The sequence below is a fragment of the Pseudorca crassidens genome, chromosome 17, assembly GCF_039906515.1.
Source record: "Pseudorca crassidens isolate mPseCra1 chromosome 17, mPseCra1.hap1, whole genome shotgun sequence".
In the NCBI taxonomy this organism is placed as follows: domain Eukaryota; kingdom Metazoa; phylum Chordata; class Mammalia; order Artiodactyla; family Delphinidae; genus Pseudorca; species Pseudorca crassidens.
Window position 1 is genome coordinate 70,270,995 of NC_090312.1, and position 15,115 is coordinate 70,286,109.

Consider the following 15,115-nt stretch of genomic DNA (forward strand, 5'->3'; position numbering starts at 1 on the left):
TTTTGCTGTCTGCAGGGACTCTTCACGTAGCTATCTCCCAAAGTCCAGACGTCAATGTGAAGAAACTCAGTATATCTAAAACTGAACTCTTCTGCTTACTCCACAATCCCATATTCCTGATCACCTCTCCTTCCCAACTCACCATTTGGATAAGTAGCACCACCATTCCCCCCATGTGCCCAGCTGAATCTGTCCTTGGTCACTCCTATTTCTTTCAAGCCCCACACCATTTAGCAAGGCAATATTTATGATATAGTTTGAGGATGTAGATGCGATCTGAAGACCAAAGAAAATGCTGGTGGGTGTGAGAGATGCCAGGAGTGATAAACTGCCTAGGAAATGAAAGGGGCTTGCTTCACAGGAACGAAACCTATCGTTTCTCTCACATAGTCTCAGGGACTTATCCCTTTCTCTTTTCTTCCCTGGCCTGGCGCTCATTTCCTGAGTTAAAATAAACTACTAATTGATTTCCCAGGATGTGGCCTATTCCTGTTTCCATTCATCATGGTGGTGGTGGTGATGCTTTAGTAATATTATTTGTCCAATCAATTCCTCATCTACAGAAAAAGAATGATAATGGTACCTAACTCAATGAGTTTTGTATTAAATGTTCTTTGTGTTTATCACAGTGCTTGGTACCCAATAAATATTAGTTGCTATTATTTTGTTGTTGTTGTTAACAGAACACATTCACATATTCCCTTATGATTATTTCACTTGGACTTAACACCAATTAAGCTCCATAAAGCACCATATTTACTTTTTAGTAAAATCTTACCATATCTTTTAAAAATTCACATTCTTCATCTTGGGAGTTAACATTTAATAATTGTAAAATCTTAAACAAGTTATTTTACTGAGCCTCTGCTTCCTTATTTGAAGTAGGGAGAACATTATGTTCCTGGTTGATATGAGATTAAAATTAATAATGTATATATCAACGGTGTTTGGGGGACCGCAAAGAACTGTACACATTTTAACTGTTTTCACTCGTGCTGTAAGCTTTGTCTTTGAGCACAAGGGCTGATGCAAACAAGGAAACAGCTCCAAAGAATCCTTGGCCACCACCCCAAGACCTTGGTTCTACTAGGCACCGAGCCATACACCATTTTTCTGATGGCTACAAGACATCATGTCAGCTCCACCAGTCACAAATTCCCTGAGGTATAAGACCTTCTAATTTTAGAAGCAGTTGAGCAAAGCATTTTGCACAGAACGATGCTCTCATCATTTCATTCTCCTCAGGTGAAAGTGATCTACTGGGTGACCTCCCTGGCAGAGGTGAGTCTCCAGTTACTTTGCGAAGCATACCCCCAATCTGCTGCTGCAGTGTCCTCGTGTACCCATCTCCCCAGGAACCACTTACCTACCGCCATTTTCCTGTCTGTTCATGAGAACTAAGACCCTCTTGCAGGCGAAACAAATTCAAAGAAGGACCACTCCTCTATCTGTGTCTGCTGAGTTTAGTTCAGAAATCCATCCTACTACACATCTTCAGAGTCCTTGGCTGTTGCCTGAAATACAAGCCATCTATTCTATCCCATCCATCTAGTCTATGACCATCCATTCAATCAGGGTCATACTACTGTTGGATTTTTCTCCCCTGATCCAACCACCTCCTGCTGTTCCTCTACCTTTAGAACCTTCCCACCATGTTCCCTGGGACACCTATGTTGGTTCATGTTCTTATTTGCCCAACACCTCTTCCTCTGCACCTTCTAATAATAGACTCACTTACCCTACCCATGGGAAATGCATGTGACCAAGATAGGCCACGTGACCCAGACATGATCATACAACCAAGCCAGCTTTGTCTAGGTCTTCCTTTGGGATTGTTCTGATAAAACTTGCAAGTGACAATGTTCTCTGCCATGTAAATAAAGTCCATTGACTATAGGGAAAAATGAAGCCAACCTGAAACAAAAGACAGAAAAAAAGATACATTGAGAGAGAGTCCTGATGAGGTCAGGTACCTGGTTCTAGCTCCCACGATCCACAGAGCGTCCCAGTTCCCCAAAGCTTTTCTTTTGAATCTGCTGAATCTTGTGAATCTTCTTTTCAGTCCCTTGCAACTAGGAGAGTTATAATAAGATAATCCACTCCAGTATAAAGAAACGCCCTACATCCTCCAACCCTGCACCGAGCACTCCCTTAACCAGCTGCTTAAACTGTATCCTAGCCCTCCCCTCAAACCACCAAGCCCCTTTAGTGGGGCTGACAGTCTCCTCCTGTCCAAACCCCTCCAGGGCCACCCTGTTCCTGTGGCCATCTTTCCCTCCACGCTTGTGGCTGTCACTCCCCTCTCATTCCTTCAAAACAGGATTGTGCCTCACTGTCTTCCTGGCACTGCCCTTCCTGATCTCATCACAGCGGGAAAGAACCTCCACTCAGGTCCATGACTGCTTTGTCTCTGCTGACCTTGCCTTGTCCCTCCTTCATTTCCGTGTGAAAAGAGGTGTCCCCTCCTATGTAAAGTTAATCCTCTACCTATGTTCTGGAGGATCCAAACCTTCAAGACCTCAGTCCATCAATTTTCCCACCTCTCCCCATCTCCCCAGTGTCTTCAACCTCTTCCTCTTTTCCCTTTTCTCGTATCTAAACACGATCAACTGTCACATCATTCAACAGCAAACACGAAACATACCTTAACTCCCTGATTCTTCTTTAGTGACCTACCCTGCTCTCTCCTCCCCTTTGAAGCTAAACTTCTTGAAATCACTTACACTTCCTGTTTCCATTTTTACACTTTGCATTCACCACTTTCTGAAACTGATCTCTCATCTATCAGAGAAGCATTAACTCAGGCCCTTGGTGTGCTAAACAAAGTGAGACTAAATAAAGTGAACTAAGTTATAGTTTAAATAAGGATAGACACTCCATCTTGGGTTCCTTAAGCTTCTAGAGGTCAGAAGATCACAGCCCTGCCCCTAGGGGGACCCAAGAGTGATCTGGCTGGGTCACAGCCTTTTCATTACCAGTTGGCTCTCCCTCCAAGGGTGACGTGTCCTCTCTTGACAATCTTTCCTAAGAGTAACAACACTGCATTATAAATTTGGCTTATAGTTTCCATAGCAGTAAAATTTATACTCAAGAAAATTATATCATTTCCAACTATTAAAGCAACGATTTCGCTTCCTCATAGAAATACAATTTCTTCCTCACAAGACGAGCGCAATTTTATATTCTTAAAATTTACTATAAATGATTTAACAATAGCATGTAAACAGATAAATGACCCGTTTTTGTTTTGTTTTGTTTTAATGGGCTTTGTGTTTCCATCAGAGCAGGAACCAGTCTCTTCAATGGATCAGGTTGAGAATCATTGGCTCTGGAAGTTCAGAGTCATCCTGGTAAGTGAAGCTCCTGGAGTACTATTTATACTGAAACAGAATGGGTTTGTCAGACAAACAGGTTGCCAGCCCTGGGACTTTGGGCAAATTACTTAACCTCTCTGAGCCTCAGTTTCCCTATTTTTAAATTAGAATAACAACTATTCATAGGGTTTCTGTGAAAACTAAATGATGTAACTTATTTGAAAGCAAAATATCAATACCTGGAACACAGTAGTCATACAACAAACATTAGTTTCTTCTTTTCCATTCTTTTGTCCCCTAGGAGCTGTTGAAATCCAACAGTCCCACTTTAGTTCTTCCTTTTATTAGGCACATGCTTGTTGTACTTACTTTTGCATCATCTCAGAACTGTTTTTTTCCTTTTCATATATGTCTTATGCGACCAACTAGAAATAACCTCTTTGAGGGCAAAGATTGTCTCTCCGTTTCTTTTATATTTCTCATAATTACAGCAACCCTATGCCACAGATTTTCCCGGATAGACCCAATTTCAAACAGTCTGCTTTTCGTCCTTTTTTAAACTATTAAAAATATCCTGAGAATCCCAACATTTCGGGATCCAAGCTACATTTGCGGAAACATCAGTTACCCACAAGACAGTGTCTGTACACATAGGAGCCAGCACCACACTGGACACACAATAGCCTCCAGAGCTGGACACACCTGAGCAATCAGTCTGCTTAAGAGAGACCTCCAGAGCCCTGAGGGTCTCCTTAGACCACTTTCCCCACCACCATGACCCACCTTCAGAGGATTTAACGGCAGTCCTCCCTCCCTATAAGCTTCTGAAGCAGCCCATCCTAAAAAGGAAGCTAAAATTAGAACTGATTCCCCACTTTCCCTAAAAGACCATCTGCATAGTTGCCCCATGCGGCAGGACCCTTTCCACCTTAGTCTCCTTGGAGGCGAACCTCCAGGTCATCCACCATCACCACATTCTCTCCCCCTCGTGGCTCTTCCTCCCCTGATTTGACTTAAGCTAACCTCCCCCCACCCTTCCACTGCATCCCCTAGAACCCCAGCTGTGTCATCGACCAAGCCCTCCACAGCCTCCACCCTTTTCTGCAGTTTCTTCACCCTCTTGCACCTGGGGCCGCTCTCAGTGGAAACTGAAACCTGCTTCCCCCCGGAGCATCACGAGGCAGCTGCTCTCCCGCCCACCCCAGCACGCAGCAGAGCCCAGCGGGGGAGTGGGTGTGCCCATGCCCCTCCCTGCTGCCGACAGAGAGCTCTCCCCCCTCCCCACAAAGCCCGCGCTCTTCTGGAAGCCCATGCCCTCCAACTACACCACCCACTCACTACCCGCGGCCCCGCGACCGTCACCCGCTCACCAGTCTCCTGACCCCTCTTCATCCTCTTCACTCGTGCCGGATGTCTGCGCCCGCGCCCTTCCCCTTCTGCCCTCTGAGTCACTCCGGGCGACAGACCATCCATAAAGCGCGTGGAGGGCGCTCTCCCCTCCTACTGCCTCGATGACTCCTCGCTTCCGACGTGCGCCCTCCATCACGCCCCTCCCATCTCATGGCCAAGGACCGCACGACCTCAGGACTCATCCGCAGCACCCCACCCTCTGACCACTTGCTCTTTGGCCAACTAGCCCCACTCCAACCATCTTCCACCCCGTGGGCGTCCCCAGTTCCGAGGCCCCAGCACTCTGTATCTGAGGATGCAGAACTGGCAAGGAACAGATGGTACCCTCGGAAGGGCTGAGCTGGAGAGAATTTCATGAAAGGCCTATGGACAGAGGAGCGGGCCGGCTGAGAGAACCAAGCAGAGATAGGGGAGCTCCCGGGCAGCCCGAAGACGCAGGGGAGAGAAAGAGGTACTGAGCCCAGCAAGAGCTGGAACGTGAGAGAAAGGCTGACAGGGGCTGTGGCCACCGGAGAACACAGGCCCGGCCAGAACCATCATAAGGCCAGGAGGGATCAAGGGAGAATAAACCCCCAAAACTCGCTTCTGGTTTTTGGCCAGTGCCTTCCATTGGCTGAAGTCAGAGGGCCAGGGAGCTTCAGTGATGCGATCTGAAGAGGTCTGCCTTTCACAGCAAAACAGGGTGGATTGCGGGAGGAGGGTGACCAGGTAGGAGAAGCACAGCCACCTCCTCACAGCCCTGGCCTATTCTGCAATTCCCCTCAACATCCTTGCCCCTCTGTCATGCTGGCCTGGCAGACCCCAACTCTCTGCCTTCTCCAGAGCTGTATCCAAGCAGGGGGATGGGACCGAAGACAATTATGGGGCTCTGCTTACTAGTCTCACTTTCAATGCAGGTCCTCAAGGAGGAAGCACTGCTGTCTGATGACACTCCTCTAATCCATTCACCCTCCCACAGTTTTACCCCTTTTTCTCCTCAGTCTCCAATATACTATCCCCACTCCTGATGATTTCATATGTTACTGAGAAAATGGAAACAACAAGAACACAACTTCATCTAGCCATTCTTAACCTATCCACAAACTCTGCTCTCCTCTGGTTACTGTGGGAACCCCATCCCTGTTACAGTGGGTGCCTGTACTTGTATACAAGATGCCATCACCTCTTACAGACCTGCAGGTATCTCCTGTGGAAGAAACTTCTTGCTCTAACGGGTCATTCTCTCTGCGTGCAAACATAAAATAGATCATATCCATGGGGAAGGACGGGTTGGGAGTTTGGGATTAGTGGACACAAAGTATTATATACAGAATGGATAAACAACAAGGTCCTACTGTATAGCACAGGGAACTATATTCAATATCCTGTGATAAACCATAATGGAAAAGAATATGAAAAAGAATGTATATATGTATAACTGAATCACTTTGCTGTACAGCAGAAATTAACACAACATTGTAAATCAACTATACTTCAATAAAATTGTTTAAAATGGATCATATCCAAAAAGAAAACAAAAACTTTCCCTAGACCCTTCAGCCCCTCTCTAACTACTTGCCCATTTCTGTCTCATCTTATAGGAAAAACTCCTCAAATGAGTTGCTTATACACGCCTCCATGTTTCCACCTCCCACTCTCTCGAAACCCACTCCAATCAGCTATTTATTCCTATCATTCCGAAGAAAACACTCTCTTGAAGGTCACTAATGATCTTCATAGTAAGTTAGGGTCCTAGCAGGAACAAATGGCACATTCAAAGTGGGTAATTTGAGGAAATTTTCACAAAAAGACTCTTCAGAAACCACAAGGGATACTGGCTGTAACCATGGAGTGATTCAAGGGGCCAGAGGAAGGAGCAGGTAGGTAACTGAGCCCGAGAGAGAGCAGTGGAAGAGGACCTCCTGGCAAAAGCTGTGACTTTCTCTGGAAGATGGCAAGAGTGCATGGCGGGAGCTCCCAGCCCCTGACTAAGCAGAGCAGTACTACAAGGACCCACCATTTCTGCCCAGTGTGCTGGAGCGCCCTGCTGGGCTGGCCGAGATGTTCTCAGGCTGCACCTCAGTGTGAGGTCTTCCTGGCAGGTCCTCCCTCCTTCCTTTCACAGGTGTCAGACAGGTTTCGTGGTCTGCAGCCTTTCCCTACCGACTCCTCTCCCATTTATTTTTCACAAACGTTATTGCTGACGAATCCCTTACGATTCTGACTCTGTCTTGGCATCTGTTTCCTGGATAACCCACACTGCCACAAACTCACATCCTCTGAATTGCCAAATACAATGGTCAGCCCAAGTCCTACAGCTGTCCAGAGTATGGTAGGTTTCATGCAACTAAAAGAACACCAGTGGGGGTATTTTCTCACAAAAGAGTGAAAAATAATTAAATTTTAAGGTTTGAAAGAGTCCATTTCAGTTTAAAAACTCACTTTAGTGGAACAATTAATTTCCAAATGACCTAGAATATTTCCATGTCACCCTTCACCAAACAAGTCTTGAAAATACCCATCACATTGGTAATGACTTGTTTATTGTCTTCCATTCCAGGTATATGAGTTTCAAGAACAAAAACTAAGTCTTTTTTTGGGGAATAATAAAAATGTTCTAAAGTTAGATTATGGTGGTGGTTGCCCCATTTTGTAAATATACTAAAAATCATCAAATTGTACTCTTGAAATAGGTGAACTATGTGATATAAATTATATCTCATTAAAGCTATTTTTAAAAATGCAGTTGAGTCATTAGAGATGGCCACAGAAGTCAGTAAAGGTTTCAGTGAAGTCACCTGTGAATGAGATTTGAAGGAACAGTAGGCGTGGGGTGTGTAGATGAGGGGAGAGGAGAAAACATCCCAGACAGAAGCAGCAGCAAGCACAAAGCCAGGGAGAGCATGGGAAGAGAGCAGACTATCGTGTGTATAGAGTGAGAAGCCAGTAGTGCTGGTACTAAGAGATTGGGGCCTATAGAGGAAGGGTTTGAGAATGTCTGGGTAGGCAGAAGCCAAACCATAAAGCACTATTTAGTCATGCTAGCTTCCCATAAAGGAAAAGGGAAACCACCAAAAAAATTTGAAAAATTTTGTTAGAAGCATCATTCTAATATGAAATTGGAAGGTGATTTGGAGGTAGGTAAAACTAGTAATTGTTTGATCAGAAAGTAGGAAAATAATAATAGCTAACATTTGGGACCTCCCTGGTAGTCCAGCAGTTAGGACTCCTTGCTTCCACCGCAGGGGGCACCGGCTCAATCCCTGGTCAGGGACCTAAGATCCAGCAAGCAGTGTGGCCAAAAAGAAAAAATAATAACAATAATAGCTAACATTTATACCTAACTCTCTACTAAGCACTTTCCTTGAATCATCTCATTTAATTGCTAAAGTAGGCTACAGGTACTACAATTATCTCCTTTTTATTGATGATATGGTTTGCTCCCTCACCTCTTCAAGTCTTCAGGCAAATGCAATTTCCCACACTTTCCCTATTCCCCTTGCTTTATTTTTCTCCAGGACCCTCATCTCAATTTAAGACATGTTTCACTTTTTAAATCTTGTGTAAAGATCCTCTTCCCATACTAAAATGAAAGCCCATAAGAATAGGTTCAATTGTACTTTTCCTTCATTTCTATATCCCCAGTGCTTAGCATATGGTAGCTGCCCAATAAATAGTTTTTTGAATGCACGAATACATAAATAAATGAAGAAATCGAATCTCATGGAGATAAGTAACCATGATCATACAGATAATGAGTGACAGAATTCTGACTTATAAACCCATGTTCTTAAACCACTAAGGCATTCACCAGACTTGTAATATTGTCGGTGAGCAGTGAGTCCCCTCCTGAGGGTGCAGCAGTGGGAAAGGGAAGGGGGGACTCAATGGCCTTGGGTTTCTTTGGTAATAGTTTGGATATGGAAGGATGCTGAAAGGGATCAGTCCAGGATGACTCTGGTTTCTAGATTTGGCAAATGGGTAAACAGTGGTACAATTCATCTGGAGAAAGAATACAGGGAGTCTTGGTTTGGGCAGAAATATGAAAGAGGAAGACATGTCTAATCCACAAACTTTTAAAAATCATCTCCCTAGATAACTAAGAAGTGTCGTTAATAATAAATATGAAGCCAGTAAACCCAAACTTATGAACTTACTTCAGTCGCATGCCCGTTGGGGGATGGGTAGGTGAGACCAAATAGGAATTGTTCCTTTTTGAAAGCTAGTTCAAGGCTACAAAGAACAGGAAACAAGTCCTCAGGCGTGTTTAAAATAACTCTGAAGTTAACTTTTAAGGCAGCTGCTAAAACCGAATGCCCCTACCCTTATGTAGTTAAGCTGTACTCATACGTTTAGGTTATTTTGCTGGTGGCAGTGGCTTTCAAGAAGTGACAATCAATGTGGAAGCAGGCACTGACACCCAAGGCCAGGGTGGCACAGAGGGCGGAAAGCACGCTTGCACCCGTGCACGCCGTAGCACGTGGCCGCCCTCTGACCGCGGCGCGGACTCAGTCTGTTTAGTAACCGCAGGAAGCTCGCGCCTCAAACGACTCCCAACCCCAGTCCTGGAGCGGAGCAGGGGAGGCGCCGCTCAGGTTTCTTACACTCGCCCGGCCCCGGGCGGACGGCCTCCGCTCCCTAGGCGGCGCTGTGGGCTCGCAGGGGCGGCCGCGACACGAGAGAGCGCCGTCTCCCCAGTGCGCATGCTCGCCTCCTGTGTGGGCTTGCCTTTTTTTTTTTTTTTTCCGGGCGGCCCCGGCGGCTGCGTACTGGCTGTGGGATGGGAAGTGAAGCCCCAGCGAGCGGCAGCGGCGGGGCTGTGAGGAGCAGCCAGGGGGAGGAGGCGGTGGCGGCGGCGGCGGCGGCGAGTCGGTGAGCAGCTGGGAAGAGCGGAGCCGGGGCGGAGCACCTGCAGGCACGGGCGACGGCTTCACCATGGCGATTCGCAAGAAGAGCACCAAGAGCCCCCCGGTCCTGAGCCACGAATTCGTCCTGCAGAATCACGCGGACATCGTCTCCTGTGTAGCGATGGTCTTCTTGCTGGGGCTCATGTTCGAGGTGAGCCCTGCCCGCGCCCCAATCGCCCGCCCGCCGTCCCCTTCCCGGCCCCCGGCTGCCAGCTCAGCCCCTCGGCCCGGGACCGCGGGGGACCCCGGCGGGGGGGTGCGGGGGGAGGTGCCGGCCGCCTGGCCCGGAGGAGCGGGCCTGCCCCGCGCCCTGCCGGGCTGGGGCTGTGGAGCCCCGGGAGCCTGGCCGCCGTGCGCCCGCAGGGGCCGGGGCCGCCGCGTCGCCCCCTCGGCCATCACGCACGCCGCCCTCCCGCCGCCGCCCCCTCCCGCCGGCCGCGCCGCGCAGTTCCTGGTTCCCGCGAAGGGTTACGTGGCAGCCGGCGAGGGGCCGGCGGTCGGCGGGGGCGGCCCCTGAACGCCGAGCTGGCTGCGGGCGGTGGGCGGGCTGGGCAATGGCCGGCGCGCCCGGCTGGCCAGGCCGCGGGGGCCGGAGAGCGCTCGGGGGCGGGGTCCGCGGCGGCACCGAGTCTGGGGTGAAACCGACGGAACCCGGCGTCCGCTGCCCACTGGAAGGGCGGTGGCCGCGGGGCAGCGAGTGATCTCCGCGGGATCGGAGCTCCGAGTCGCACCCACCCGATTGTTTTAACTCCTGTCTCCCAAGCTGGTATTGTTATCAGTGATCGAACTTTTTGCCCCAGCGCTTGCTCTTTTCTTAAGGAAACAAGGTCTGATACAGAAATCGGGGTTCTGAACAGCAGTGCCGAGGCGTCGGATAATTTTCTTTTTGTTTCTTGAAATAGGAGAGGATGGAAATGTCAGGAGTGTGTAAATTCTCATCCCACGTAGCGAGTATTGTGATGACTTACTTAACAGCTGTTGAATGTGGGTATAAACTTTGCAAGGTGAACGTGTAACATCCTACGGCTTCCTTTCCCTCCCTCCCCAGTACACACGCCCATTCCTTATCTTCTTTCCCTTTTTAATTTTTCTCTGTAGCTCCTGTGCCCCACCAAATACACTAATTATTTTACTTATTTATTGTCTCCCCGCTCCTGGAATGTAACTTCAGTGAGGACAGAAATTTTGGTTTTTTCCTAATCTATTTCCAAAGCCTAAATTTAGGAGATGCTTACAAAATATTTGCTTAATGAGTGACATTAAGAATTCTTGAGAAAAGCTGGTGTAATGAGACTGCCAGTGACCGAAAGTTGAATAAATAGTTTAAACGGAGCCCATGTGGGTTTTTTAAATGTTACGATTAGGTAACTTAATATTTTAATAATTTTTTGCTTCTCTTCAAATGGACTTTTCTGGATCTAGATACAGATTTTTTGATTCTTGATAGTGTCATTTACGTCCACCTAGTCCACTGCTAAGGAGGTAGTGGGTATCCTGAAAGGGAGGGTAGAAGGGAACTAACATATGTCACATCGTTCGATTTAGGCTGGGCCTGTGCTACTTACCTACTGAATGACCCAGGGCTAAGCCTCAGTTTTTCTGTTCTGTATAAGGAAATAACATCACCTGTGCTGTTCTCACAGCCATTGTTTGCGGAGATCAGATGATATGGTGAGAAGGCATCTCACGGTTTATACAGAACTACATGAATGTATATAATTTTAGAAATGCAATGCTAAACATTTGTACTCTCTTTCTGAATTTTATACTTGTATATACTTTCTGCTTTGGTGTTAGAAGTAATACTTTTGTGTGTACAATATACTGAACAGTTCCATAAAGCTTGCCATAACCCGTCTCCACGTGGTAAGAATCCCTGTTTTTAAAGATATAATTTAGGAGTAATATTACCTGCAAGGTGTATTTGCAATGCGTTGAGTGAAATGGAATATAAATCAGAAGTGCTGACACTTAGAAATGTTATAACGTTGCTTTTATGTAAAATATTTCATGTTCTCTTACCACATTTCTAGAGAAGTTCACCACCTGTACCTTGCCTCACATGTCAATGATTTTTTAACAGTGAGTGGATTTTCACCTTTACATCCGTAAAATTTATCAATTTAAATAGACACAACAAAGATCTAAATAGAAGTTTTTAAAGTCCATTCAAAAAAGAATGTTGAAGTAGTAGACAGAAGGAAGTTTGTGCAGGTTGTACTACATTTTTCTTACCATATGTTAAAGTTTTAGGAGTTGAAAGCATGTTATCTACCTATGGGAAAAAATTCACTGGATTAGTTTTGCTACTTGACTTTTAAAGTAATTGCTGTGGGACTTGCCTGGTGATGCAGTGGTTAAGAATTTGCCTGCCAGTGCAGGAGACACGGGTTCAAACCCTGGTCCAGGAAGATCCCCCAGGTCTCAGAGCAACTGAGCCCACGTGCCACAACTACTGAAGCCAGCGCGCCTAGAGCCCGTGCTCTGCAACACAGGAGAAGCCACTGCAATGAGAAGCCTGCATGCAGCAACAAAGACCCAACACAGCCAATAATTTTTTTAAAAAAATTAATTAATTAAAAAAAATAATAAAGTAATTGCTGAATCTCAACGTTAACGTAGTTATAGAATGACAGTATTTGTGCTAGAATAATAGAGAAGTTAACGTTTTTGCAACAGAACTGTTCAGCCTTTTGTGTAAAGGAAAGACTTTCCGACATTGAGGAAATGTCTGAGGATTTATGGTGAAATTGACAAAGCAATAACATACTGTATTACTAGCCAAAATGAAGAATCAATATAGACGCTGAAGCTAAAGGGAGTTAGGGCTCTACTGCTTGCTAACTGGGCGGCCTAGGGCATGTCATATAACTTCTTAGAACTTGTTTCTTTTTCTGTAAAATAGGGCTCATCAGATTACTCTGAGAATTAAACTAAGTTTTATAATGGCTAGTTCAAAGTGTGGCTTACAGGAGGCATACCATAAATGGTAGCTCATTATTCCTTAGGTATTTATCAAAGTCGAAAAACAGAAGACAGCATTTTTTTTAAATTAATTTATTTATTTATTTTTGGCTGCATTGGGTCTTCGTTTCTGTGTGAGGGCTTTCTCCAGTTGCGGTGAGCAGGGGCCACTCTTCATCGCGGTGCGCAGGCCTCTCACTATCGCGGCCTCTCTTCTTGCGGAGCACAGGCTCCAGACGCGCAGGCTCAGTAATTGTGGCGCACGGGCCCAGTTGATCCGCGGCATGTGGGATCTTCCCAGACCAGGGCTCGAACCTGTGTCCCCTGCATTGGCAGGCAGACTCTCAACCACTGCGCCACCAGGGAAGCCCAAAGACAGCATTTTTATGTGAGAAAATGTTCTAACAGTTAGCATCTAAAGAGATTATATATACTAATAAGGTTGATAAAGCAATAGTTTGTTTGGGAGATACGGAAGAGTTTAATTTCCAGGGAAGTTCGTGTTATCAAAAATTGCTGTGAATTTTGAAATCATGCTTTTAGTACAGACAGTTTCTGTCCACATACTGCACATCATGGTCTATAATGAATGACTGAATATTGGAGTTAGGAAAATTTAACAGTTGAAAGATGTAAAGATACTTGGGAAGCTTTCTGAAAGTGAGGATATAGAAGAGGAGTTAGGGGTTTCCACGAGGAATATTTTCTTCTGGGAGGGATTTACTTTTCAGAGGCTCAGGAGTCCAGGTCGTTTGTGCCATGCCAGGTTTGGGGGACCTTTACAATTTCAACTATGTAGAACAGTCTTGGGGGTTTGTTTTATTTTTAAGCATGGCTTATCTTAATGCCAACATTTTCTTTCCTCCTTTTTTTTTTTAAGAACTTAATTTTATATAAGCTGGTGAGAAAATGGGATTTGATATTCAGAAATTGCCTTTATCTTTGAGACACCCAGTCAATGTAGTAGTCACACTTCCCTCTGACAAGTACAAAATAGTTAACCTCTCTGTATGACAAGAAAAGATACCAAGCCCCAGCTGGTGAGCACTAAAGAAATATTATGATATTCATGATACTCCATACAATGCAGAATTAAATAACTCATTAGAGTCGTGGTAACCTGTTTAAGATGTATCTGAATAAGCCTCATATTTTTCTTATAAATGGAGAGCAGTGCTTTAAACGTCCAAAATTGTCATAAACTCATTTTTACTTTTGAGTACGTTGTATATTTCTGTAGCATATTTTATTCCAAACTAATTTGTCTTACTATTGGTTAACTGTAATACTAATTTAACTAAAGCAGTGCTGGCCATGGTATGAGGCTTAGGACCCCTAGAAATGGCTAAGAGCATGATTACTGGTTTAAGTTTTCTTCTTTTTAAAACATTTTTCTATAAACATTTTTAGGGTGTGTAGTTTGTGTTTTTCCTCTTCTTATTCCACTTACTGTCACATGCCAAGCTAGCTGGAAGCCGGATTTTAATTTTCTTTGGAAGCCTAGCAGTAAAGGATAATCTAATTTTTGTTGCTTGGGGAATTTGATATTAAATTTATCTTTGAAGAATTTCACTTGTCATTTGTAAAAAAACTTAAAAAGTTTTTTTTAGCTATGGTAGTGGTGACCTCATATTCTAAATTAGAAACAGGGATGTGAAGTGTGTGTGCGTTTATATATGAAATCTAAACAAAGATATTAAAACATAAAATTTAGTAATCAGTCAACTTTATTAAAAAGAATCACATGAAAGCAGTGTTACCCTGGAAATTCATGTCATTGTTCTGCTCTCACGTATCCGTGTGAATGACCCAAAATGTAATACAGAAAAGCCGTACTTGCCTTTTCTAGGCAAGTGATCTTTATGTATCTACCCAGTGAAACAACTCACTGTGGTGGCCATACCCTGACTTTATCTCACAAGCCTGCCATATTTCCAGATCCTGAATTCCAGAACAGCAGAACTCAGCTGCAACCTGCATGTTGTTCATCTCCCCACGTCTACTGCTCGTATGCCAGCTCTCCACCTAGTCCAGGCTTTTGTGGGGCCTGGTCCCCTTTCCTTTTCTCCAGTATACTAGCCCCTTGTTGCTTTGCTTTTCTTCCTGTAGACTTTAACTACTGTCCACACTCTCCCCAGGCCCTCAGCTCCCTTTCCCTCTTGGTCTTTCTCCCTACTTGGCCTGCACGTATCCACCCGTGGGTCCAGCCTGCCATCTGCCTTTTCTGTGCCTCCCATTTGTGGATTGCTCAGTGTTGTCAGAGAAAGTCATGCACTCTTGCTGATAGATAATATTACAAGTCAAAGGTTTCTGACCTCAGACAAAAGTAATACCCGGGGATCTTTTTACTTTTCCTTGGCCAGCCCCTTTGCCTAAAGGAACTATAAAAATACTCATCGTTTGAGTCCCCAACTATGCTTAACAGATGACGTTGCTTTTCCCCCGCCACAGGGAATTTCTTCAGTTTCTTGCCTTGTTTTGAACTTATCTATCTCATCATTTTTACCTTCTGCCTGCCTGATCTAAGAGGAAAACTGCTCA

At 45.3% G+C, this 15,115-nt stretch overlaps 1 protein-coding gene and 1 long non-coding RNA gene across 3 annotated transcripts in view; both read left to right on the forward strand.

The window, feature by feature from the left end:
- Nucleotides 1–1,041: 1,041 nt before the first annotated feature.
- On the forward strand, nucleotides 1,042–4,605 carry LOC137210343 (uncharacterized). Its single transcript, XR_010936469.1, has 3 exons — nucleotides 1,042–1,164; nucleotides 1,246–1,281; nucleotides 3,283–4,605. It is a non-coding gene; the product is annotated as an uncharacterized lncRNA (long non-coding RNA).
- Nucleotides 4,606–9,626: 5,021 nt separating this feature from the next.
- Nucleotides 9,627–15,115, forward strand: part of TRAM1 (translocation associated membrane protein 1) — a 28,839-nt gene continuing 23,350 nt past the window's right edge. The window contains exon 1 of one of the 2 annotated variants that reach the window (XM_067712084.1): nucleotides 9,627–9,761. In XM_067712084.1, coding sequence (XP_067568185.1) covers nucleotides 9,639–9,761 — 123 coding nt within the window. In that variant the 5' untranslated portion in view covers nucleotides 9,627–9,638. Of the gene's footprint in view, nucleotides 9,762–10,247; nucleotides 10,377–15,115 lie in introns of those variants that run through there. The other variant, XM_067712085.1, reaches the window with a different exon arrangement.